This window comes from Panthera uncia, chromosome D4, assembly GCF_023721935.1.
Source record: "Panthera uncia isolate 11264 chromosome D4, Puncia_PCG_1.0, whole genome shotgun sequence".
NCBI classification, from domain to species: domain Eukaryota; kingdom Metazoa; phylum Chordata; class Mammalia; order Carnivora; family Felidae; genus Panthera; species Panthera uncia.
This window is the reverse complement of record NC_064807.1, coordinates 18,426,692-18,453,889: the sequence shown is the minus strand read 5'-3', so window position 1 is coordinate 18,453,889 and position 27,198 is coordinate 18,426,692. Positions and strand designations below refer to the sequence as shown.

Genomic DNA, 27,198 nt, shown 5'->3' with positions numbered 1-27,198 from the left:
TGCTCTGGAAGTTGTGGCAATTTTTAATTTCCAGAAATACAAGCTTCAGTGTGGAGGGAGTACTGTAGAACGAGATGTGAAGCATCACGGGGGCATGATTTTGAAAGTTAAAAGCGTCAACAAGGCAGAGTAAGGGTGTCTGTAGCCCAGATGGTTGTGCGTTTGAAGGGAAGGGCCGGTCAATGGGGAATATGAGCGCCTGAAACATGTTAAGTTCAGTGCAAAGACTAGGGTGACCTCCCTCAACACCTCGTGTGCAAGGGAGACTGGTTGCCCTCTTGGGATGGAGCTTTTCCACACCCTGGCAGGGTCCTGTTTGTCAGCCTCTCTGAGCTGGCTGTGGAGGCATCAGGAAAGCAATAGGGACAGCTTGTGGATGTGGGCAGTTACCACTCGTTTGCCTACAGCTAGTGGAAGCAACATAACCTCTCTCGTCCATTTTTATACGCTTCAAAAGACATACCAGTAAAATTTGAATTTGTAGAGCACTGTCCTCGGAGTGGTTGATATCCTACTAGCCTTCAAAGTAGCAGCAAAGATGTGCCTTTCACTAAACTCTCTGAATCTTTCTCTCCATCTCCCTCTCAGAGAGAGAATATTTCAATCTTTGCCAGGATGTTATTAATTCTGAGATAGACTCCAAGATAAAATGCAGACCATGGATTCTGGTTGAAACATTATAGGTGTGGGATATAAAGCAAGGGAGAGCGGAGTCTTTCTACTTTCAGTGGCTGCAATCAGAGAAGCTGTCACTAGGTGGCACCATGAGTCATGGTGGCAAATGGCCAGGCTCTCCCCATAGGTATTTATGGGCCTTGGGAAGTACATAAACTAGTAAGTGATACTTACTTTCCTATAAACCTCAGTTATATTGATATTGATATAAACCACCAACACAATCATGAACTGACTTTAAGAAGGATTCATTGTATAAATGATATTCTTTAGAATAGGGCTTAAAGATGCATGTGCCTTCAGAATATGCATTTCTAACTCTGGTTTCTATATTCTGTTCTAAGGACGCATTTATTCCTCAGTAGTGTGGTGTGTGCCTGACATTCTTCTATATGGAAACAGCCGCGTTGTGCTTGGGGCTTGGGGGTCCGATGCTCTCGCTCCTGCTTGCAATTCACCGTGGAAAAAGTTGACTTATTTCTAAGGCATTCTTTTATCTCTGCCTCTTTCCTCCTTTGTTTTGAGAAGGCTGTTGAATGCTGTATTCCAAAGAATTTAGTTTCAGGTTGTAGAAGAGCAGTTGGCAGCAAGGTGTGCAGAAAACAATTCTTACCCTCACATCAGTGATGTGTTTCTAGCCTGACGGATTCAGAAGCAGCCACTGTCACCACTCCTTCCTCCCTTTAAAATGTAAATGTTTTCAAGTTGGTAGGGCAAGGTGGTTAACTGGTGTCGGGAATACCTGGGCTTGAATGGCTGTTCCACAAATAATACCTCTTCTTGCTAAGCCTCAATTTCTTCGTCTGTTTCATCAGGATATTCAGAGTATCTAATTTCTTAGTGTTGTAGTGATCCAAAGGGATAATGCTTATTATACAAAATGTTTATCCAGCTATTATTATAATACCAGTGTCTACCAGCTCTTATTATCATTTTGCTTGTATTAATTTGTATTTATGTCCTATTTCATGGAAACTACTTATAAGAATATGTACTTTAAAAAACAAACTCAGTGCCGGAAAAATTTTGAATTAAGATAAAAGAGTAGGCTGGAAGGGGGTGGGATAGGACCTAGGTACCCATATACTTCTGCATTATTTAGAGCTAGCTGCGTATTTGTTTCTGAGCTTTCCACTAGCTAAAGCAAAAAGAGAATCCGTTTTAAATGATTTCTATGGATCACAACCCCAACAACAGCCCTATAGGTGGTATTATAAGCACTCCTTTATTACAGTCCAAAAGAAAAGGCAGTTATGCTGCCCAGGACTATGTGGTAGGCAGGACTCCAAGATGGGCCCCCAGAATTCATGCCCCACCCCTGTACCTGAACCTGACCTGCATAATTCTCTCCCCTTGGATGTGGACAGGAGCATGAAGAATGTCATTCCCATAATTAGATAACGTGATAAGGCAAAGGCGAAGGAATTTTCTAGATACAGCTGAAGTCTCTAATTCATTGACTTTAAGTACCTGGAGCGGCCTGACCTAATCAGCCCATTAGAAGGAAATCTAGACGTAGGGAGGTTCCCTTGATAGTCTCAAAGAAGTAGCTGCCATGTTAGGAGAGAGCCATGGGGCTACAACATGAGGGCAGCCTCTAGGAGCCAAGGGTGACTTTCAGGTGACAGCCAGTGGGAAAGTGAGGACCTCAGTTCTGCAGTCACAAGAAACTGGATTCCTCCAAAGATTTAAGTGGGCTTGGAAGTAGATCCTGGGTCACCTGGAAGGCTCAGTTGGTTAAGCACCCAACTCTTGATTTCCGCGCGGGTCATGATCCCATGGTTATGAGATCAAGCCCCACATGGAACTCTGTGCTGCTTGTGGAGCCTGCTTGAGATTCTCTCTCTCCCTCTCTCCCTGCCTCTCCCCTGCTTGCACCTGTGAGTTGACACGATTTAAAAAGAAGATCCCAAGCTCCTGATGATAACCCAGCCTAACAAAAACTTCGATTTCAGTCTTGTAGGACCTTGAGCAGAGAACTAAGTTCCACCTTCTTGACCTATAGAAACAGTGAGATATTAAAAGTAGGTTGTTATAAGCCATAACATTTTGTGTGATTAGTTATACCTAAAAAAGAAAACTCATCCAGATAATATGGCTGAAGTCCACAGCTTTTGGGTAGATTCAGAAATAAAGCCTAGAGCAAACAGGGCATTTCCCAAACTAGATTTAATATAACGTGAATAGAGGAAGACATTAATAGATGTGCGATGAGAAAAAGAAACTTTTTATTGTAGACCCTGACTGTTAACATCAGAGAAAAGAAAACTCATCCCTACTGGTGGGATGAGTTAGGCTCTTTGGTTGTAAACAACAGAAATAGTGGGCTAACACATGCAGAAGAGAGTTTATGGAAAGGCCGTTGTGGAGGTCATGAAATCAAGAAAAAGACTGAAGTAACAGCCTCAAGATGGACAGGAACCTGGAAATTCCAGGGTCAAACTACCAAGAACCGTGATGGCTCCATTACTGTCAAAATACAAGAATTCCATCCGTGCCTTTCCTGTCCCTGCCATTATCACTCTGCCCGGGGTTCATGGTCTCAGCAAAGTGTTAGTGTCCTGGCCGGTAGCCATGGGAGAGCAGGACACCTGAATTGAACCTGCCAAGATCCATAAGAGAGATCCTCCAAGGATGATTGGAACGAGTAGGAGGGGTAATGGATGACAGACCATCCAAAAAGCAAAGGGGAGAAGGCTGTGCATTGGGACCCTTCCTCGTGAAACCCAGGTTTTGAACACATTGGATGTTCTATGTAAGTGAGGGGGCTAAGCTTTGGAAGAGCTTCTGATTTCAATAAGCCGTGGACCTGGCTGGAGTCTGAGCCAGTTAGACCCTGTGAGAAAATGGGGCCCCAGCTGTCACTGAAGCTGTATAAGTTTGGCACATACTGCATCCCAAATCCCCCTTCTCTGGAAACTCACACAAAATGAGCCTCTTAAAAGTTCTATGCTCTGTTGGGTGTCCCTACACAATGGTGTTCTATTTGTCGTAGCTGCTATAAGCTTGTGACTGCTGATTCTCTCTATTCAGTAAGTTATCACTCATGCTGCATTTATTGATGGAGTCCTATTGCAGTTTTAGGCTTTTTTCCCCCCGTCATATGTGTTTTCTTATTCTAAGTGATTGAATGTTTGGGGCACCTGGGTGGCTCAGTAGGTTGAACATCTGACTCTTGATTTTGGCTCGGGTCCTGATCCCAGGGTCATGGGATCGAGCCCCACATTGGTCTCTGTGCTGAACAAGGAGACTGCTTGGGCTTCTCTCTGTCCCTCTGCCCCCCTCCCCAACTTGCACACACATTCTTGCTTGCTCTCTCTCTCTAAAATAAAATAAAATAAAATAAATGAACGTTTAGAACTTCGTGCACGTACTTATGTATTTTCATGAGCTCTTGCATCTGTTAATGAACACTTAATATGTTTTATCAGTTTTGACTAAATGTGGAGATTTTCCTGTGACATGGATGCATTTGAACAATTGGTGTGCCAGTCACTGTTCTAGGCGCTTGGGGTGTATCAGTGAAGCAAACAGACTAAACTCCCTGTCCCCAAGGGTACATGCAACACACACCCACGTGCACGTACACACACAACTTCTGAGAGGTCGTGCACTTTAAGAAAAGCTTGAAAACTTGAGTGACTGTTTCAGATCTTGTCCTAAACTTATTTGGATGAGGAGCTTCTTTTTTTTTCCAGTATACTTACAACATTTTGTAGAGGAACGTTCTCTATGATACATCACTCTGGGAAATGCTGACAGAAGCATGGCTAGACTCTGTGTGCTTAGAAAAACCATGCATAAATACCATTTGTTTCAACATTTGATAGGAGTCAGACAGCAGAAAGATTACTGATAAATCCTCTACCAGCAAATGGAGGACGGATATTCTTTGTTGCTGCTTCAAAGGAAATGTATGTGTTTTACATGTCCGATGAGTGGGTGACTTGTTGATCACTGAGGTCTTATCTGAGGGTGTTCATTGATCACTAGATGTCCAGTCCCACATCTGACAGGACCAGGATATTTCTTTTTTTAACACTTTATTTATTATTTTTTAAAGTTTATTTATTTTGAGAGACACAGTGTGAGTGGGAGAGGGGCAGAGAGAGAATTCTAAGCAGGCTCCATGCTGTAAGTGCAGAGCCCATCATGGGGCCTGAACCCACGAAACTGTGAGATCATGACCTGAGCCGAAGCCAAGAGTTGGATTCTTTTTTTTTTTTTTCCTCAGAAATTTTTTTTTAATATTCATTTTTGAAGGAGAGAGAGACAGAGTGTGGGGGGGTGGGGGGCGGGCGGCAGAGAGGGAGGGAGACACAGAATCCGAAGCAGGCTCCAGTCTCTGAGCTGTCAGCACAGAGCCCGACGCGGGGCTCGAACTCACAAACCGTGAGATCATGACCTGAGCCGAAGTCGGTCACTCAACCCACTGAGCCACCCAGGCGTCCCAAGAGTTGGATTCTTAACCGACTGAGTCACTCAGGTGCCCCAGGAGCAGGATATATCTAAGAGATGTTGGATCAAACAGTGTTACAGTCGTATGTGTATGGTCTTTGCTACTGGATGGTGACTCTTTTAAGTCAGCCTCTGTGGATTTCTTTTCCTTTTTTTTTTTGTTTCTAAGTTTATTTTTGAGAGAGAGAACAAGCAGGGGAGGGGCAGAGAGACAGGGAGACACAGAATTCGAAGCAGGCCCCAGGCTCCAACTTGTCAGCATAGAGCCTCACACGGGGCTCGAACCCACGAACTGTGAGATCATGACCTGAGCTAAAGTCGGATGCTTAACAGACTGAGCCACCCAAGTGCCCCCAATTTTTTTAAGTTTATTTATTTTGAGAAAGAGAGTTGGGGAGGGGCAGAGGGAGTGAGAGAGAGAATCCCAAGCAGGCTCTGCATTGTCAGCGCAGAACCTGATGCGGGGCTCGAATTCACTGACCGTAAGATCATGACCTGAGCCGATGTCAGACCCTTAACTGACTGAGCCACCCAGGTGCCCCTCTGTGGACTTCTGTCTGCATCCGCTGGCACCCAGTGTGACATCTAGCACATAGTAAGCATTCAATCCACTCTGTTGGACTCAAGAAACTTTAAGAGACCATGTCCAGTTTTTTACACACACACACATACAACCCCCACCCCCTGCACCTGCCCAGCAGCTTGCTGGGTTGGGATTTTTTTTGAGAAGGAGTATAAAACTTGGCTGAATGTCTGTGTAGCTTGGGGACTCTTGAGGGGAGAGGCATGTTGCACTGATCCCAACAGATCTTACCCAGTTCCTGCAAAGAGTCTCCGTTATTGCCTGGAAGAGTGGCTGACGACTTGGAAGCATTTGGCCCTTTCCATTTGAAATGGGGAAACCTGAGGCCCAGAGCTCTCAGCGTTGCTGATAAACGTGATAAGGGAAAGGTTTGACGTGATAGCATCTTCTGGGGTAGCTGCCTGTGATGCTGCCTTCTTGGTTGCTTTGAGGATAGGTAAGACGTGAGAGAGAGAGATGTGCCGACACATTGGTCGTGCTGGGGATTTTTAAGACCAACCCAGAATAGCCTTGACCCTGGGACCCTGGAGCAGACATGGCCTCTCGTCCTTTGTGGTTCTGTGCTGTGTGTTCCATGTACTTTGATGGAGCCAATCCCTTACGTGCTCAACTAGGTGTAACTTGTGCATCCTCCCTTGGAAATTATAGTGATTGCTTTTTCTAGGAAGAGCGAGTTTTCCTTTATACTTTGCAAGAAGGGTGTCCACAAGACGGAATGGTTACAAAGTCATAGAATCAAAACATTTTTCACTGTAGAATGCTAATGTTGAAAAGACACTCCCCTGCCACCTGCCCACCTTATTTTACTGATGAGGAAACTGGGGCCCTGGGGTAGGATGAGTAGAGGAGCACAAAGCTTCTCTCACAAGTGTTTTCTCCATAAGGAACGTCCAAGCCTCCTTCTTTTTTAATTTTTGTTCTTTTTTCAGTTTGTTTATTTTGAGAGAGAGGGGATGGGCAGACAGAGGGAGAAGAGAGAGATTGGGGGATGGGCAGACAGAGGGGGAGAGAGAATCCCAGACAGACTCCACCCTGTCAGCACGGAGCCCAACTCAGGGCTCCAGCCCACACACTGTGAGATCATGACCTGAGTCAAAGCCAAGAGTTGGACGCTTAACCGACAGTTCCAAGCGCCCCTGGAACATCCAAGCACTTCAACACTGTCCTGTGGGCCATTTTAAACAGCAAAATTGCTGTCAAACAGCACAAAAGTGCCAAAACATAGCACTAAGTAGACTGCAAAAAGGGCTCTTGTTTGTAGTATGAGAGCTGAGACGAGGGGCTGGTGCCTGTCTCCGCCGGGAAAACGGGCACCAGGCAATTCAAATGTTTCTCAGCTCTGTGCATGCCCATAAATGGCTGTGAAGGCACTGTGAGTTTTGATTGGGGGCTTACAAATACATTTTAACAAGTAGGTGAATTTGCAAAACTGGAATCCGTGAATAATGAGGACCTGACTGTATGTTTTCCTTATTTCGAGGGGGCACGGGAGCACCAGCCATCTAGGAAGGGGAGGTGGAGGAGGGCCAGGTTAGTGTCGTCACCATCTGTTGGGTACAGGGTACTGTGCTGAGCACTTCATATGTTGCTCGGCTGACTGAAAGCCCATGAACAGAAATGTTTAGACACGAGAAGAACCTCTCATCTTGCCTTGGTATATCCCATTTTATAGATCAGGACCCAAGACCAGTGAGCCAAAGGGCAGTTTGTTTAGTGGAACAGCTGGGAGCCCAACTTTCAAAGTCCCAGAATCCTGCTGTCCTTGGAACAAGTGCCCTTAGGATGCAAATGTCCTTCTGCCCAGCCCGAGCTTCCAATCAGTCCGGATGGGAGTACGTAATCCGGCTGATTTTCCATGTTTTCTGCTGTTTCTAATGTTCATGTCTGGGCAGCGGGGAAGGGAGGTGTCTGATCACTAGGAGTCACACATAAGGAATTTCTAGAATTATGCCCAGGACTAACATGGCTTTTAAAGAGAGAGTTGTCCAGATAAGGCTCTGGCTCAGTATCATTTGAAGAACTTTCTTAATGTTTGTCCTTCGGCTCAGCCTTAGAGGTACCTGCCTGGCTGGTATTGCTGAACTTCTGAACCTGCCATTTCCTTCCCCTTGCTTTTGTTTGAGTAGAAAACCTGCTTTACAGGAGGGGGAGGGGAGGATTTTTTTGGAGTTGCCTTAAAGAAGCTCCTTCCCTACCCCATCTTCTGGCTTCTCTTGAGTATCAGCAGTGTCCAGGGAGGACATGGGACTGTCTACTTAGTCTAGGGCCAGTCGGCTTGTCTTGGATTTCACTTCAGGGTTTCTGGAAACATCTGTTTGTTGGTCCCCGGCTGGTAGACACAGCATAGACTTTACAAAAACAAACTGCATAATACTACACCCCAGGAAACTAGCACATAATAAATGGCCTGCTTAAGGAAGCCATGAAGAAAAACAAAAAAATGCAACCATTCTCTAAATTTTCTGAAAATAAGTCAGAATCAGAAACAATTCCAGCTTTTTCCACTGGGTGGTGTTGTGTTGAGTTTTACTGGATGCTTCCAAGTCTCTAGGCAGGTCCCCAATCCAAACAGAAATTCTGAAAGCATGGGGAGTTTTTGCTAAGTGGAATTGTCCTGCTTTTTACACTGAATGAGTGTGTTTTTTCAGAAGATTCTTTTTCTGTGCCCTACACACCTGTTACCATTGTTCCTGCAAAGACTGGAAATTCCTTTTCACAGTTGCAGACTCGTACCTAGCGTAGTACCTGGCAAAGAGTGGGTGCTTCATAATTACATGGGCTCTGATTCAACGAATGTAGGAGTTAAGGTCACAGCAGTGTCCTACTTGGATGCACTTAATTAGAAATTACCCATCTACGCCTGGGCTCAGCAGACATTTTCTGGAAAGGGTCAGAGAGTAAGTATTTAGGCTTTATGGACCCTACAGGCTCTGTTGCAACAACTCCACGCTGCTGTCCTAGTTGTGAACTCAGCCGGTGTGACAGGGCCTGGTTGTGTTCCAGCTGAACTTCATTTACAAAAACAGGCAGAGCTGGGTGTGGCCTCCCACCGGTAGTTCACCCTGGTTTATCCAAAAGTGCATGTAGGCACGACACAGACTTTAGAGGTCACTGTGGTGAAGAGATTCTGAGAATCTGTGAGTGGCAGAGATGATGGTAGGCATTCACCAAATTCTGTTCTGCTTTCCACCCGAGTCCAGGAAGACCCCGTTTCCCAGCCTCCTTTGCAGTCAGGTGGCACCTGGAGACTAGTTCTGGCCATTGAACAGTGTGTCCAAAAGTCAAGTCCGCTGTGTTCAGACCTGGCCCATAGATCATCCTACCCACTATCCCCATACTTTCTTCCCTCACCTGCTGATGGGGTGCAAATAATCCAGGGCAGGACTTAAGGGTCGTGGGGGTTGGCAGAGCCACTTGCTGGAAGGAGCTGGGTCCCAGGATGACTGCATGGAGAAGAGTCCCCCCCACCCACACCCTCTGCGCACATTGGTATGGGAAGGAGCGTAAAATAAACCTGCATGTGCTGTTAAGGCCCTGAACTTTGGGAGTCATTAGTCTATCCTTTCTGTTAATACCATGTTTGGGCTCAGATATGGATAAAGAAACTGACACGTAAGAGCTTAGAGCTCTTCTCTCCAGAGCTAATGCCTTCCCGTCAGGCAGACCTGGTCTTTGATTAGAGAGAAGGGGAATGAGGCTGCTTTGGTGTTCACGCTCTTTAGGAAAGTGGGTGTATAGGAAGTATGTATTACTGCAGTTTGGGTCTGAGAATCTGAGAGCACTGAAGAGAGAGTCACTGGGAGGTAGAATGATGATGGAGAAATGAGGAGAGTTTTAAAAGAAAGTGGCCTAAAAAAATCATACATGAACCACACTAATCCTTGTACCCAGGATGCAGCCCCGTGCCCCCCAGTACAGTGGTTCATCTCTGGGCGTGTAAAAATGCATTTCTTTGAGGTAGCCTGGAACACCCCCCCCCATCCTAACACCGTTTTTCTTTCTCTGTCGATGAAGGAAGTAAAATTTGATAGCCTCTGTAATAAATCATCACTAAAACCTTGGCAGCTTAGCAAAATCAGTGTTTATTTCAGTGTTTATTTCTCTGTCACGAGCATCTCAATCTTACGTGAGTTAGTGGTCATGGGCTCTGTTCTACGTGGTCCTTCAAAGATCCAGGTTCCGTCTCCTTTCTGCTGAGAATCAGGGAAAGACAAAGTGGAGGAGGCTTGTATGGGAGGTTTTTAAGGCCAGGCCGGGTAATAGCATGCTTCATTTCGGCCTGAATTCCATCACTCAGAACTCAGTTACATGGTCCCCCCTGACCGCAAGGGGGTGGGGAAATCACAACCTGTGAGCCCCCCAGGAAAATACAACAGGATTTGGGGGATCTGTAGCAGTCTCTGTTTAACGGGAAAACACTTTGAGCTCCCAAAAGCTAACTTTACAAACACAGCCAACCTGTTCGTGAATGGAGACCTTCTGCCTTGCTGTCTAGAAGGGCCGCAGACATAATCCAGTACCAAAGGGAATGGATTCCTTATAGCTGACCGTGATGCTACAGGAAGCCGGCGGGGGGGGGGGGGGTGTGTGGAAAGCACTTATTACCCTCCCTGTGAGGGGGGTGACAGAGGGTTGGTGGAGGTCAGGGGTATCTAGGACCAGGCTCTCTGCCACTCTAGACCTGCCTGTCTCTAATCTCTCTCCTTCTTCGGCCACTCTGCCTTTCCTTGGCCTTCCCAACATCCAGGCCCTGGCCACAGTCATTTTGGCTTTGTCTGAGGAAGACCTGGGTAGATACTGGCACATATCCTGCCAGCCACCCCCGTACCCCCTGCCCCAGGTTCTGCAGATACGCACAGACACGTAGGGACAGATCTTCCTCTTATAAATTTGAACTCTCATAACACAATTTTGATCTGCTAACAAAACTAAAAGAACTTCCCTCAACTTGGGGAGGAAGGGGACAAACAAGATGGTGATAGGGACCAAAAAAAAAAAAATCCCATCTTGCTGCATAACATAGGCCTCTGGACATAGACGATTAAACTGGCTCCCAAACAAGTGATCTTCTGAGAGGCAGCTTCTGTTGGCTGAAGCTTCTTTATTCTGAGGTGGGGGGTGGGTGGGGGGGTGGGGAGGGGAGTGGTCAGTGCAGAGGGGAAGCCACCAGATGCTGCTGGTAAATTCTACCTGAATATGTTCAGCTACCCTGGGACCTGAGGGGGTTCTGATGCTTTCCAGAGCATCTCGGGGGGAAGCAATGACGTGTGAAAATTGATATAGCAAAGAGCTGATCTGGTCACAGTGCTGTCGTTGACAAGCAAGCAGGAATCCACATTCATGCAGGAAGGAGGGGATGCGGCCGCCTTCTCTTTACAAACATCAGGCCGCCTCTGGTGGGAAAATCTTAGCTCATCCCTTCCTTCACCCTTAGTTGAAATTTCTCCTTTTCTTTTACTGTTAGCATTTGTGTGGGGATCTGATTGGTTTCCACCAAATGGGTGTAGCTCTAATGCTGAAATCTTCAAGGGCAGGGCAACGGTCCTGTTTACATTCTGTAATGCCAGTCCTGGATCGAACATAGAGCAGTTGTGGGATGGTGTGCCTTGAAGGATGACTGAGTCTGGCTGCCAGGGTCCAGCTGACTTTGGGACATTTAGGTCACCCCAACTGAGGCCTAAGATGCTACCACCATCTGGACCTAAGGTTATAGGGGATTTTGCCCCTACATAAAATTGAATGGACTGGAATGGAAGATTCTGTGCATCATTTTGGGTTTGGTCAGGAAATCAGTCACTCAGAGTGATATGGAATAATGGATTTACTGTAAGGCTTGCACCATATGTAACTGGTGGAGCTTTGAAGAATGTACTAGAAGGTTGTTCCCTCTGCGTATCTGGTGGTTGCTTAGCAGGACCGGCAGTGGGGGAGAAGAAAAACTGGATGTGAAGCAGGCAGAGCAAATACAGACCAAACCCATGAAGGCAAAATGGACCCCATGGGCACTAACTGGGACCTGCGTGTGTCTCTCACCATCTCTGTGTTAACAGTGCAGGTGACTTGTAGCAGAAGCTGGCGTCCTTGGCCTTGGACCTGCACACATGTGTCTGCCCCAGGCTATGGGGAAGCTGCTCCAGGATTTGGAGAAGCTGAAGGAGAAGATCCAAGCTGGTGCTGAGGGTGTAGCTCCTGCCGGCACCAGTGAGGTTGACCAGAAGATCAGCCACAGTGCGAGCTGAATCAGAGCTCTGACCTTCAGAGCAGAATGGCCGTGTTCCACCTCTGATTCCCAGAGCTCTTTCAGATTTGTGGCCCACCCTCACCCAGGAGCATACAATAAGGGGGTTCTGGGAAGCATCATTACAGCCGAGCCAAGTTGACACAGAACAAGGCCACAGCTTCCATCTCTCACTTGCATCATTAATACTCACTGTACCTGCAGATGTTTGTGCCAAAGTAATTTATCACAGGAACATTTGGGACGAGCCTTTTTAGAGAAACCCACTCAAGTTTGACTGACGGGAAAAGATAAAGTAACCTGGCCTTTCCTGCCAACACTTTGTGGCTGGTGAATTCTGTTATTTATTTTTGTTGGGAAAAAAAGGTGAGGAGAAAGAGGAAGACAGATATTGGAATAGAAATAAAGACTTCTTTTGAATTTTGAATTGAGTTAGGAAAGATTAATTTCTAGTCTGAGTGTGATGGACGATTGCCTTTCTACAAGGAGAACTCTAGGTAGCTTTGGACCAGGGGTGAATTAGTCAAATGCCTACCTGACAAGTGGGGTGTCCCGGGTGGCACCCTGGTGGCAATGGTGGCAGGTGTCCCTACCGGAGCCAAGAGTTGTTGAAGAAGCTGGAATTTGATCAAAGGAAGTTGGAAAACCAATTTTGTGTGTGAAATCTTAGGAAGTAAATGGTCATTTTGTAAGTATTCCAGAGGTGTTTGAAAGAAGCACATATTGTACAGTTATTTTGAATATAGGGCTCTACATGTGTCCCTGAGGTCAAATTTGCTGATCAAGATGTTTGAATTGACTATATCTTTACAGTCAATAGTTCGATGATTTTTCTTATTTTATCAGTTACTGAGAGAGTTATGTTAAAATTTCCTGTAAGAGGAGAACAAGTGTTGGCAAGGATGTGGAGAAAAAGGAGCCCTCATGCTCTGTTGGTGGGAATGCAAACTGGTGCAGCCACCGTGGAAACCAATGTGGAAGTTCCTCAAAAATCAAAGTAGAATTACTATATGATCCAGTAATTCTGCTACTGGGTGTTTCTCCAAAGAATATGAAAACACTAATTCGAAAAGATCCATGCGCCCTTACATCTATTGCAGCATTATTTACAATAGCCAAATTACGGAATCAACCCAAGTGTCCGATAGACGAATGGATAAAGATGTGGTACATATGCCATGGAATATTATTCAGCCATTAAAAAGAGGGAAATCTTAACATTTGCAACAACATGGATGGAGCTAGAGAGTATAATTCTATGTGAAATAAGTCAGAGGAAAACGAATACCACATGATTTCACTCGTGGAATTTAAGAAACAAAACAAGCAAAGGAAAAAACAGAGACAAACCAAGAAACAGACTCTTAATTATGGAGAACAAACTGATAGTTACTAGAGGAGAGGTTGGCAGGGTGAGGGGTGAAATAGGTGACAAGTAGTACACTTGTCATGATGAGCACCGAGTAACGTATAGAATTGTTGAATCGCTATATTGTACACCTGAAAAAAAAATATAACAATGTATGTTGACTGTAGTGGAATTAAAATTTAAAAACTTGATAAAAAAATTCCCTGTAAGATGATCTATTTTGCCATTTAGGTCTAAGAAATTTTGCTTTCTATATTTTGAGCCTATGTTATTAACTGCATAGAACTTTAAAACTGTTATGTCTTTCTGAATCTTTGTCCTTTAAAATATTCCTATCTCAAGTTATGCCTTTAAGCTTAAAGTCTTTTGTGGTTTTTTTTTTTGTTTTTTTTTTGTTTTTTTTTTAGCTTTGTGGAGGTATTATTGACAAACCTTATAGTGTACTTTGATTGTAATAGGGAGGCTTCAGCTTCCTTCAAGTTAGTGTTTGTGTGGTATATCTTTTTCCATTTTTCTACTTGTCCCCCTTTCTGGGAGTTAGCTTCTTATGTTTGGTTATTTCTGTGGTGTGCTGGATGCATGTGAAGAAATAATTTGAGGGTAAGGAAGATACTGTCTTCTAAACTCCAAAATGGAATTTCTTTTTCTTCTCCCAGGTGCCTGAGGATATTCAATTGTGAGATTGTGGTGATTCCATGCTGAGTTGCAGCCCCCTCAGGGCTACCGTTTGGGATCCAAACCCAGAACGAGAGGGCTTTCAAGGGCCTTTGGCCCCTGCTAACCTTTGAATTTCAATCCCTGTCACCCTAGTCCTATGATCTTGAAAAAGGAGCTTCTCCACCTTCCAGAATAAGCAGAAACCCCAAGGAGAAAGGCTTCCCAAGTGCTGGTTCAACTTTTTAGATGCCATTCTTCCTGATATTCCGACCAGTAATTATTTACTATTTCATTAGTTTTATCATACTTTCAAGTGTATTTTTTGAAAATACTTTGTTCATCATTTCTACCTGTCCTTAGTGGAAGAATTGATTGAAATTTCCTGGTTGTTCTATACCAAAAGCAGAAGTTTCTTATTTATTTCCTATAGCAAAAATTCTGTCTCTAGTATAGTTGACTGGCATTTTTCTTTATTTTTTTAAATGTTTATTTACTTATTTGAGAGAGAGCGTGAGCAGAGGAGGGGCAGAGGGAGAATCCCAAGCAGGCTCCACCTGGGGCTCGACATGGGTTTTGATCCCACGACCCTGGGATCATGACCTGAGCTGAAATCAAGAGACTCTTGACTGAGCTGCCCAGGTACCTAGCATAGAAAATGCCTAGCATTTTCTTTATAATGTAACATTTGAGATGCGTTAAAAGCTGATCGTAATGGAGCACTGAAATTTTACTTCATAATTTATGTTTAATAGGATACAGAAGCGCAATTCTGGATTTTGATGTAGCTGCCAAAACAAGTAGGGGTTATTGTACAAAAGTCAGCAATACTATGTTACAGGGAACTTAACTTTTTAATCCTATATTTTATTTCAATCTTGTTTTCAAAAAGTTTGCAAAGCTCATAGGTACTACATATGACAGTAGACACTTGAAATATTATTAAATTAGATTTTTATCATATAGAATATATTAATATAAATTTTGAATGAAAATGCTTGAATATCTGACAAAAGAACTCTGGCTTCCAGAATACCCGCCCCTCATTAGTAATAAAGTCAATCTTGGAGAGAAAGCTCTGGGCCCCGCAGTCCTGGGAGGTTAATGGTGTAAGAAGCTCTCCCATTGAGGATCTGGCAGAGAACAGGGCTGCCTGCTGGGCTCTGAATTCCAGCCGGAGGGGCTTGCTGGGCTCCACGGGGACTGTCATCTGGGCAGCCGTGGATCCATGCGTGAAAGTAGCAAGGCGCCACTTCATGAAGAGCTCCTTTCATGGTTACCCTGGGAATTTCCGAGTGAAACGCACATGTAGGACATCTGTTTTCTGTGTTCCTCCTTCAGAGCAGTAAAAATGGTGATTTTGTTTGAGAAAGAACTAGAGGAAATGCCAGATATGAGCTCAGTGTTTTAGAAACTGGTCGTGTTTCTTGATCTGCTGAATAGCTCCTATAATGTTTACTCTTTTGAGATTTTTTAGTTGTTAATGAAACAAATGTGTTAGGCGATTTCAATTCAGTATGCTGCTCTAACCTAGGACTCTCCTGAGAACTACAGACCCATTTTTTTCACCCACTTCCCGGACATCTCCACTCAGATGTCAGCCGCCTCAGACTCAGCATCTCCTCTATGCAAGTCTGTTAACATTTCTCGAAACCTGATTCCCTTCTGACTTTTCTTCCCCTCTTTGCATGAGGTAAAGTCAGTATTTTTATTATTGAAGTATACTTGTCACACATTAGTTTCGGGTGTAAACTGAGCGAGTTGACAAGTCTGTACCTTATACTATACTCACTACAAGTGTGGCCACTGTTTGTCCCCGTACAACTCTATGGCAGTATCCTTGACTGCATTCCCTGTGCTGTGTCTTTCATTCCCATGACTTACTCCTTCCATAACTGAAAGCCTGTATCTCCCATTCCCCTTCCCCTGTTTTGCTCATCCCCCCCCCACCCCTCCCCTCTGGCAACCATCAGTTTGTTCCCTGTATGTGAGTCTGTTTCTGCTTTTTGTTTGTTTAGATTCCACATATAAGTGAAATCATACAGTATTTATCTTTCTCTGTCTGACCCATTTCACTCAGCATGATACCCTCTAGGTCCATCCATACTATTGCAAATGGCAAGATCTCATCCTTTGTGTGACTGAATAATGCTCCATTGTATACATATTTCACATCTTCTTTATCCATCCATCCATCGATGGACCCTTGGGTTGCTTCAATATCTTGGCTATTATAAATAACACTACAGTTAACATAGGAGCGCATTTATCTTTTTGAATTAGTGTTTTTGTTTTCTTTGGGTAATTACCCACTAGTGGAATTACTAGATCATATGGTATTTCTATTTTCAATTTTTTTTGACGAACCTCCATACTGTTTTTATAGTGGCTGCACCGATTTACATTCCTGCTAACAGGGCACAAGGGCCCTCTTTTCCCCACATCCTCAACAACACTTGTTCTTGGTCTTTTGACTCTAGCCGTCTGACAGGTATAAAGTGGTACCTCATTGTGGCTTGATTTGCTTTTTCCTGATGAGTAGTGATGTTGAGCACCCTTTCACGTGTCTGTTGGCAATTTGTATATTTTCTTTGAAGAAAAACATCTATTCAGGTCTTCTGCCTGTTTTTTAGTCAGATACTTGGTTTTTTTTGGTGTTGAGTTGTGTAAGTTCTTTATATATTTTGGATATTAACCTCCTATTGGATATATCATTTGCAAATATCTTCTCCCATTTAGCAGGTTGCCCTTTTGTTTTATTGATGGTTTCCTTCCTTGAACAGAAGCTTTTTATTTTGGTATAGTCCCAATAGTTTAATTTGACTTTTGTTTCCCTTGCCTGAAGAGACATGTCTACAAAAATGTTGCTAAGGCCAATGTCAAAGAGATTACTGCCTATGATTTCTTCTATGATTTTCATGGTTTCAGGTCTCACATTAGGTCTTTAATCCATTTTGAGTTTATTTTTGTGCATGGTGTAAGAAAGGGGTCCAGTTTTATTCTTTTGCATGTAGCTGTCCAATTTTCCCAGTACCATGTATTGAAGAGACTGTCTTCTCCCATGGCATATTCTTGCCTTTTTTGTCATAGATTGTCATAGATTGTCATTAATTGACCCTATACACATGGGTTTATTTTGGGGCTCTCTATTCTCTTGCATTGATCTATGTGTTTATTTTTGTGTCAATACCTTATATACTGCTTGGATTGCCACAGCTTTTTAGGACATCTCAAAATTTGGGATTGTGATACCTCCAGCTTTGTTCTTCTTTCTCAAGATTGCTTTGGTTGTTTGGGGTCTTTTATGATTCAGTAAAGATCTTAAGATTATTCTAATTTTGTGGAAAAAATGCTGTTGGTAATTTAACAGGAATTGCATTAAATGTATAGATTGCTTTGGGTAGTATAGACATTTTAAAAATACTCTTTTAATCCATGATCGTGGAATATCCTCTTCTTTGTATCATCTATTTCTTTCATCACTGTTTTATAGTTTTCAGAATACAGGTCTTTCACAACCGTGGTTAAGTTTATTTCCTGGTATTTTATTCTTTTTGGCACAATTGTCAATGGAATTGTTTTCTCAGTTTCTCCTTATGCTACTTTGTTATTAGTATGTAGAAACACAACGAATTTCTGTGTATTAACTTTGTATCTTGCAACTTTACTGAATTTATTTATTCTAATAGTTCTTTGGTGGAGCTTCTAGGGTTGCTTATATATAGTATCATGTCCTCTGCAATAGTGATAGTTTTGCTTTCTTACCAATTTGGATACCTTTTCTTTTTCTTGTCTGATTGCTATGGCTAGGACTTCCAGTAGTATGTTCAATAAAAGTGGTAAGTGGACATCCTTGTCTTGTTCCTAATCTTAGAGAAACAGGTCTGTTTTTCACCATTGAGTATCAGGTTAGCTGTGGGTTTTTCATATGTGGTCTTTATTATATTGAGGTTTGTTCCCTGTGAACTTTGTTGAAAATATTTATCATGAACAGATGTTGACTTCTGTCAGATGCCTTTTCTACCTCTGTTGGGGTGATATTATGATTTTTATCCTTCGTTTTGTTAATGGGATGTATTAGTTGATTGATTTTTGAATATTGAAACATCTTGCATCTCCAAAATAAATCCCACTTGATTTTTGGTGAGTGATCCTTTTAATGTATTGTTGAATGTGACTTGCTAATATTTTGCTGAGGATTATTGGAACTACATTCATCAAGAATATTGTCCTGTAGGTTTCCTTTTTTGTTGTATCTTTGGTTTTGTTATCAGGGTAATCCTGGACTCATAGAATATATTTGGAAACTTTCCTTCCTCTTCTATGTTTTGGAATAGTTAGAGAATAGGTATTAACTTTTCTTTAAGTGTTTGGTAGAATTACCCATGAGTCCCTTTGATCCTGAACTTTTGTTTGTTGGGAGTTTTTTGAGTTACTAGTAATGATCTGTTGAGATTTTCTATTTCTTCCTGATTCAGTTTTGGAAGACTGCCTGTTTTGAGGAATTTATCTATTTCTCCTGTAGTGTCCAATTTCTTGGCATATAATTTGTCCTAGGATTCTCTTATAATCCTTGGTGTTTCTACAGTGTTGGTTGTTACTGCTCCTCTTTCATTTATAATTTTATTTATTTGTGTTCTCTCTCTTTTTTTCTTGCATCTGGCTAAAGGGTTATCAATTTGTTTATCTTTCAAAAAAACTAGCTCTTGGTTTCATTGATCTTTTCTGTTTGTTTGTTTTTAGTCTCTATTTCATTCATTTTTGCTTTAATCTTTATTATTTTCTTCTACCAAACTTGGGTTTTGTTTAATTTTCGATTTCCTTTAGGTGTAAGGTTAGATGGCTTATTTGAGCTTTTGCTTGTTTCCTGAAGTAGGTCTGTATTCCTGCATATTGCCCTTTTAGAATTAGTTTCACTGTTTAGCAGAGATTTTGGACTGTTATGTTTTCATTGTCTCAATGTAATTTTTAATTTCCTCTTTGATTTCTTTATCGACACATTGGCTATTTAGTGGCACGTTGTTTAGCCTTCATGTGTTTTGTCGCTTTTCTCCCCCAGTTTTTTTCTCGTGATTTCTAATCTCATACTGTCGTGGTTGGAAAACATGCATGATACGAGTTCACTCTTCTTAAATTTAATGAGGCTTGTTTTGTGGCCTAACATGCGACCTCTTCTGGAGAATGTTTAATGTTCGCTTGAAAAGAATGTGTTGTTTGGGGATGGAATGTTTTGTGTATATCTGTTATGTCCATCTGGTCTAATGTGTCATTGAAAGAAACTGTTTCCTTATTGATTTTTCTACCTGGATGATCTATCCCTGGATGTAAGTAAAGGTGTTAAAGGCTCTTGTTATTATTGTATTACTGTCATATTTTTCCTTTGTTTTATGTATTTAGGCACTCTAGTATTGGGTGCCTAGATACATACAATTGTTTTATCCTCTTGTTGGATTGACCTTTTTATCATTATGTAGTACCCTTCTTTGTCTTTTATTACAGTGTTTGTTTTAAACTCTATTTTGTCTCATATAGATATTGGTACCTCAGTTTTCTTTTTTTTTTTTTTTTTTTTTTTTTTTAACCTCTTCTCTTTGCACAGAATACCTTTTTCTATCCTTTAATTGTCAGTCTGTATGTGTCTTTGGGTCTGGAGTGAATCTCTTGTAGGAAAAATATAGGTAGGTCTTATTTGGTTTGTTTTTTATTTTTAATCCATTTCACCCCGCTGTGTCTTTTGGTTGAAGCATTTACACCATTTACATTTAAAGTAACTATTGATAGGTATGTACCTGTTGACATTTTCTTAACTTTTCCAGTTGATTTTGTAGTTCTCTGTGCTTTTCTTCTGTTCTTGCTCTCTTACCTTGTGACTGATGACTTTCTGCAGTGTTAAGCTTGAATTTCTTGCTCTTTATTTTTCATCAACTAGAAGTTTTGGGTTTGTGGTTACCATGAGGTTCATGTAGAACATCCTAAGTATATAGCAGTCTCTATTGAGTTGATGGTAATTTAAATTCGAACACATTGTCAAAGGCCTTTTTTACTTCCTCCTCCATGTGTTATGTATATGTTGTCATATTTTACATCTTTTTATTCATAGTTTTCTTCTAATTATGTCCTTGAAGTCCCTTTAACATTTCTTGTAAGGCTGGTGTGGTGGTGATGAATTTCTTTATCTCTTGGGATTTTTTTTTCTTTTTCTCTCATTTAATTCTAAATGATAATCTTGCAGGTAGAGTATCTTGACTGTAGGCTTTTCCTTTCACTTCTTTGAATATACGATGCCACTTCCTTCTGGCCTGCAAAATTTCTGCTGAAAAAAATCAGCTAATAGTTTTATGGGGTTTCCCTCGTACATAACTTTTTGCTTCTCTCTTGAAGCTTTTAAAATCCTCTCTTTATCTTTAACCTTTGGCATTTAAATTCTGATGCGTTGTGGACCTCCTTGGATTCATCTGGTTGGAAACTGTGTCTGTGCCTCCTGAATCCGGATGTCTATTTCCTTCTGCAGTCTAAGGAAGTTATCTGTTCTTTCTTCAAATATGGTTGGGTGTTTTTTGGTTTGGTTTTGTTTTGTCTTGTTTTGTTTTTGCCCCTTGCTCTCTCGTTTCTCCTTCTCGGACCCCTGTAATGCAAAGGTTTCTTGGCCTGATGTTTTCTCAGTGGTCCTTTAACCTGTCTTCATTTTGAAATTCTTTTCTTTTGTGCTCTGCAGCTTAGGTGCTTCCCCTTCCCCTGTCTCCTGATTGCTGAGCCGTTCTTCTGCATCTGCTCATCTGTGGTTGATTTCCTCTAGTGTGTTTTTTATTTCAGTTACCGTGTTCTTCAGTGCTGATTGGATCTTCTTTATATGTTCTATCCCTTTGTCGAAGCTCTCACTGAGATCCTCCACTCTTCTCTCCAGTCCAACGAGCATCGTTATGATCGTTAGTTTAAGTTCGTCGTCAGGCATGTTGCATATCTCTGCTTCATTTAGTTCCTTTTCTGTGCGTTTGTCTTGTTCTTTCATTTGGCGCATTTTCCTCTGCCTCCCCATTTTGATTGATTTGCTGTGTGTGTTTCTATGCATTAGGTACGACAGCTACTTCTAAACCTGAAGGAATGTGTGTGGTCATCCCTTACGTAGACTGTGTGCCTTGTGACTTGGGCTGGCTGGCCGGAGCGGTGTCTGGTATGGGGTTGGGGTCCTGGGGCATGCTGTGCTGGGGCTGCACTGGTGGGCTGACCAGAGCTGAAGTGGGCACGGGCCAGGGCAATCTCGGGGCTCTTGATACAGAGGGCGCCCCGGCAGGATAGCTGAAATGGGTGCAACCTGGGGCTGTCTGTGCAGATGGGTCCTGGTGAGCAGCCGGAGCCAGGGTGGGGTGTATGCTGGGGTCCCCAGGTGCTCCATGCAGGACAGCTGTAGCTGAAGCGGGCACGGGCTAGGGCGGTCCTGGTGCTCTCTGGGCAGAGGGTGCCATGAAGGGATGGCTGTAGCCGAACGGGTGGAAACCAGGTTGTCCTGGGTGCTCAGAGCAGCGGGTGTCGGGAGGGATGACCGAAGTTGAGGACAGCACTTGCTTGCGGTGTTCTGGGGCTCTGTGCAGGTGGCCGGAACGAAGGCGGGGTGTGGGTTACTCACAGGGTGCCCTGCTGGGGAGGCCGGAATGGAGGCAGGCATGGGCCGGGGTGTCCCAGGGTGCTTAGCACAGGGGCTGCATGGGTGCGGCCGTTGGAGCCAAAGCGGATGTGAGCCAGGAGGTCCCAGAGTGCTCTAGGCCGGGGGTGCCCTAGCAGGCCACCTGGAGCTGAAGCAGGGCAGGTCTGGAGCGTCCCAGTGTGCCTGTGCCTGTGTCCCCTTGGTGCGGTGGCTGGGGCTGCTCTGGGGTGCACCGCGGTGCAGCTGCCTTGATGGGACAGCTGGGGCCGGTGTGGGCTCGCTGAGGAGGCGGAGTGGCCCCGGCACCTGGATTCTGCTCCCGCGTGGGTGGCAAAGTGGAGGGCAGACGTAAACCGTGGTGTTCCCCGGTCCTTCCAACCTGGAGAGAGTCCCAGCAGCTCCCCTGCCGTTTTGTGGAGGCTGGATCTTTTGTATACTAGCTGCTCTTTTAAACTGCAGCCCTTTGCCGTGCCCCCGGGGCAGATAAATCTGCTCAGGGCCCTTCAGGACTACCCCTCCCCACTGCATTTGGCCGCGTCGTCGGTGCTGGGGAGGGGGGCGTCCCCGCATTACTGTGTCTCTTTCTGTCTTGCTGTTCTCTGTGCGGTCTCTCTAGCTTCTGTGGTACAGAAGCTGTTCAGTCAGCCCTCAGTTTTGCTCTATAGATAGATGTGGATTTGGTGTGTCCCCCCAGGGGGGTGCCGCAGGGGAGCCGAGGGACTTCCTACCCTTGCCATTTTAGACCTTCAGCTCAAGGAGCCAGGCTTTTGAGAGACAGAGAGACAGAGAGAGAGCACAAGTAGGGGAGAGGGGCAGAGGAAGACAGAAAGAGAATCCCAAGCAGGCTCCACACTCAGCCCTGCGCCCAACACGGGGCCCAACCCCACAACCCCGGGATCACGTTGTCAGCGGTAATCAAGAGTCACACGCTCCACGGACCGAGCCACCCAGGCGCCCCAAGGGGCCAGTCGTAGACAACATAAAAGTGTTCCCACGTTGCCTCAGGGGCCCTCTGCTCTTCGTGCGCCCTACTTAGAACGTGCTCATCAAAGTGCTCCTGCTGTGCTTGGAAGTGTTTCACCAGGCCATGGGAAAATATGTATAAAACCCCACTTTTTATAACACACAGACATCGTTAACAGTACAGCAGTCATTCATCCTTCGTTTTTTATTTTATTATTTTGAGAGAGATGGCGGGCATGCGCAAACGGGAGAGTGGCAGACAGAGACGGAGACAGAGAATCCCTAGCAGGCTCCACTGTCCGCACCGTGGGGCTTGAACCCATGACCCGTGAGATCATGACCTGAGCTGCAGTCGAGATTCAGATGTTTAACCGACGGAGCCACCCAGGCACCTCAGAGTCATTCATGTTTCAATAAAATGTATTTAAAAATGGGTCACCCACTTTCTCACTCCTCTCCACCCTTCACAGTATTTTTTCCTGGAACGATCCACAGGGGTCCACAGGACCCACAGTGGGCGGTGGCTGGGCCACTCTCCCTCCCAGCCAAACTCATGTCCTCGTCAGGCCATTCTCGATCAGGCGACAAAATGATATCCGACCCTAGAACCTTTCCAGATAAATAGAGACCACGGAGGCAAGTAACTGCGTGATGTGATCCTAGATGGGGCAGATAAAGGGCATTAAGAGGACAACTGACAGGGGCGCCTGGGTGGCTCAGTCGGTTGAGCGTCCGACTTCGGCTCAGGTCACGATCTCGCGGTCCGTGAGTTCGAGCCCCGCGTCAGGCTCTGGGCTGGTGGCTCAGAGCCTGGAGCCTGCTTCCGATTCTGTGTCTCCCTCTCTCTCTGCGCCTCCCCCGTTCATGCTCTGTCTCCCTCTGTCTCAAAAATAAATAAATAAATGTTAAAAAAAAGAAATTAAAAAAAAAAAAAGAGAACAACTGACAGACTTTGGGGAAGGTCTGAAGATGAGATCACAATATTGTGTCAATGCTACGCTTCTTGCTTTTGGTCATTATGCTGTGATTTTTATAGTCCAGGGTCCTCGTTTTTAGGAAATCACACCAAAGTCTTTAGCAATGAAGAGGCATTGGGTCTGCAACGTCCTCTCAAGTCTTCAGGTGGCAAGTCTATGTGCGTGTGTGTCTGGAAAGGGGATGGATGATAAGGCATGGCCATAAATCGTCGACATTGGGACAATCTTGAAAGGCACAGAGGAACTCTTCTATCATTTTCCCCATCTTACCTTATTCCAAAGTAAGTTTAAAAAGCATGATCTCAACAGGTGGGAGCCTTAGCCAGGAAGAGAGCTCTAAACTTGGAATACGTCTGGGTTCCAAATCCAGTTCCCAATTGCTGGGTTTGTAAGGAGACTGAGGTCCCTTCTTCTTTCAAGCCCGGGTCCCTCCATAGTCCCCTCACTTGGCTGAACAGACACTAGATCTTGCTCTCCTGGCTGAGCTCCCCGGGTTACCTGAAAGCTCAGATTTGTCTTTCCACAGCCTCTGTACCCCCTTCTCTGCCCCCCCCCCCCGACTGGGTGCCCATGTAGAAGCCTACATTCCTCTGGGATATCTCACTGGGCTGCATTTTCTCTCTCTCTCTCTCTCCTGCCAGAGTCAAATACTGGACTTATCCATTGTGACACGGGCCGGTCAGAATAGAGTAGGTTGTGCTCCGGGAACAAACTGCCCCCACAGTTCAGCTTACTTATCACAGTGAAAGATGATTTCTCACTCATGCTATGCGTGCAGTGTGGGGGGGGGGGGGGAATCTCCACTCACTGAACTTGCTCAGGAAGCCCGGCTGATGGAGGCTCCATCTTGTCTCCCGACCATCACCACAGTAGATGAAAGGGAGTGTGGCAAATTACTCAGTGGCTCTTTAAAGTTTCTTTCTAAAAGACACAAGTGTTGGGTCCACTTCTGCTTCACCCACCGTGAAGTACAATTCTCCGTGACATTTGTGAGGCGGGGAGGTGGGAATATTTGTAACATCCCGATGATTCTCACAGTGCTCTCTCTCAGGAGTTAAGCTGAGAGTCGTAGTTATATTTAGGGGGCGCCTGGCTGGCTCAGTCAGTGGAGCATCCAACTGGACCTCGGGGTCGCGAGTTTGAGTGCCACGCTGGGTGCGGGGATGACCGCTTTACAAGTTAAAATAGTCCTATTTAGGAGAGCCGCCTAAGAGGCAGGCATCCCTGAAGCAACGATTCCGCCTGCCTGCCACCAGGGGCAGAGTGAGAGCGACAGACTGGCCAGAAATCACCAGAGCATTTCCTACTCTGAGACACTTTCTCGTCTCCGAGCTCCTCTGTGCTCTCGCTGGGACTGACACGGGCTTCTGTCATACTGTCCCCAAGTTCTTTTGCTGTTATTTTCTCGTGATGTTCTGTTAGGTAGATTTTTGTTTACGTGCCCCAAATGTTGGCTAGATGCCTGCATCACTAGAACACCTGTTATTTGCCAGGCACTGCACTAGGTTCTGGGATATAAGGACAGGGAAGACATTGGCTCTGCCCTCGTGGCGTTTCCTGGCCGGTTACGAAGACGGGGAAGAAAACAGACACTTTACGTAGAGCCATGCCCCAGGTGGGAAGAGACCACCTGACGGTACGTGGGAGGAGGACGGTGGCGGGAGGCAGGGAGGAAGGAGAAGACAACCCTTTGGCTCCCTACAGACTCTGTCCATGTTCTCCATTCTTCGTTCTCTCTGGCTTCGAGTAAGGCAGGTGATGTCCAATGTGCTTGTGGGCGGATTGGAAGTCATGGTTTAAAGGCTATCGGTGTGCCCTCTTTTTGCAAACAGATATTTATCGGGCGTCCACCACAATGATAAGGCTAATTTTGCTCACATTTGGCTGGTACTTACTAGCTTATAAATCAGACTCCTTGAAACATCAGTGGCTGCTTTCACAAATGAAGATGCCGAGATCGGTAACCACTGGAGTCTTTAAAAGTCCCAGCTGCACTAGTCGAACTCGAGCTCCTTATTCCCAGCCCGGGCACTTCCCACTGATCCATTCTGCTTACACCTGTTTGAGATTCTACACCCGGGGTCTTCTACCTGCCAAGGACCCCACGGTCCAGGGAAAGAGTTTATATCCACCCTCGGTGGGTGGGGTGCAGAGCCATGCTGTTGTCATCCCAGCCCTCGGTTTTGCCCTGAGCCGAGTGAATCTGTAAGATCTCCCTTTTCTCCAGCTTCCTGTCGGGCTGTTAATGAGGATGAATTATGCAAGACAGGAGCAACTTTTCAGGGAGTACCGTAGAGACTCCAGGAGATCACAGCTGCTAAGCGGATGCTTTGCTGACAGCTGCCGGTGGGTGGCCGGCCCTGCGTGATGTCATTGCCCTGAGATGTGGCAGGACGGCAGAGCGGAGGGAAGGTGGGGTTCCCGTCTCCTTCGGCAGGATTCTCTTGTCCGCTGCAATATGCGGCCAAGGGATGGGATGTTGGACCTCTGCGGCCAACACGCGGTCGTGTTGAGGATGTATTTTCATTGGCTAAGGTTTGGTGAGAGGTGTGGCCCCGTGCTTGCCCTACATGGATTAAATGAGATAATGTGTGCGTACCTCTCGGCACATGCAAAGTGGGCAATACATGTTAACTGCTGTAATAGTAGTAATTACAGCCATGGCGATCTTAACAAGTACCGTAATAATGGAGCAGTGGTGTAGGAGCAAGAGTTATTTAATGACAGTAACGATAAATATCACGATATTACAGCATTCGTTGGCACGGGGAGTTGCACCGAGAGCGGTTCTGCCATGGGAAAGGGTCGTATCAGTGATGCGTGATGATAAACAGCAGAATGGATGGGAACTCTCTGCACTTCCTCTGCTTTGCTCTGAACCTAAAACTGCTGTAAGAAATTAAGTCTAAGTTACTGAAGGAAAAAAAAAACAAAAGAAGGGAAAGAGGACAAAGACAGCAGACTGACATCGAATTGGCTATTCTCTGAAGACACGGCAGTCCCTTACTGCACGGAGGTGGACCTCCTTCACCACCCCACCCTTGTACGCCAGGACAGTAAAAATGGTTCTTTTCAAATTGCCCTGAGATGCAGACGCCCGAGTAAAGTGAGGATCCCTCGCGCTCGGGTTTCTCTGTTCACAGTTGGGTATTGAACGCTGGTGAAACTGGCCCCTGGGTCCCGCTGGGACCGAAAGCCGCGGGTCTTGGTCTTTCCGTGGCTCTGCCCGGTTTCAGCAGCCACGTCGTCTGCACCGTAGCTGAGTGCCTGCCTGCGAGCGGCTCCCCTGGAGGGCCCCCGGCATCTAGTGAGCTCTTCCCCGATCCACAGACCGGGGGAAATCTTGTCCCCAAGTCACCAGCGGGGTGGCTTCCTTTGCCTTTGCCCGCCGAAAGCATCTCTCTCCTTCGCTTAGGAAAATGCCCAGCTCATCCGAGAAGTGGAAGTGGACAAGGTCTGTGCGCTCTCCAGGGACCAGGTGGAGGCCATCAAGCAGCTGTGGCAGGACCCGGGAATCCAGGAGTGTTACGACAGGAGGAGGGAGTATCAGCTCTCGGACTCTGCCAGATAGTGAGTACAGAGCCCGGCCTAGCCCCACGCGCATCGGGCACACGTGGCCACGCTTCGAGGAAGCTTCTC

The 27,198-nt window shown here is 45.1% G+C and overlaps 1 protein-coding gene across 1 annotated transcript in view; it reads left to right on the top strand.

The window, feature by feature from the left end:
• GNA14 (G protein subunit alpha 14) overlaps window positions 1-27,198 on the top strand; it is a 200,653-nt gene that overhangs the window by 162,922 nt on the left and 10,533 nt on the right. Inside the window, exon 3 of the mRNA XM_049634016.1 lies at window positions 26,975-27,129. Within this exon, the coding sequence (XP_049489973.1) occupies window positions 26,975-27,129 (155 nt within the window). The remainder of the gene's footprint in view (window positions 1-26,974; window positions 27,130-27,198) is intronic.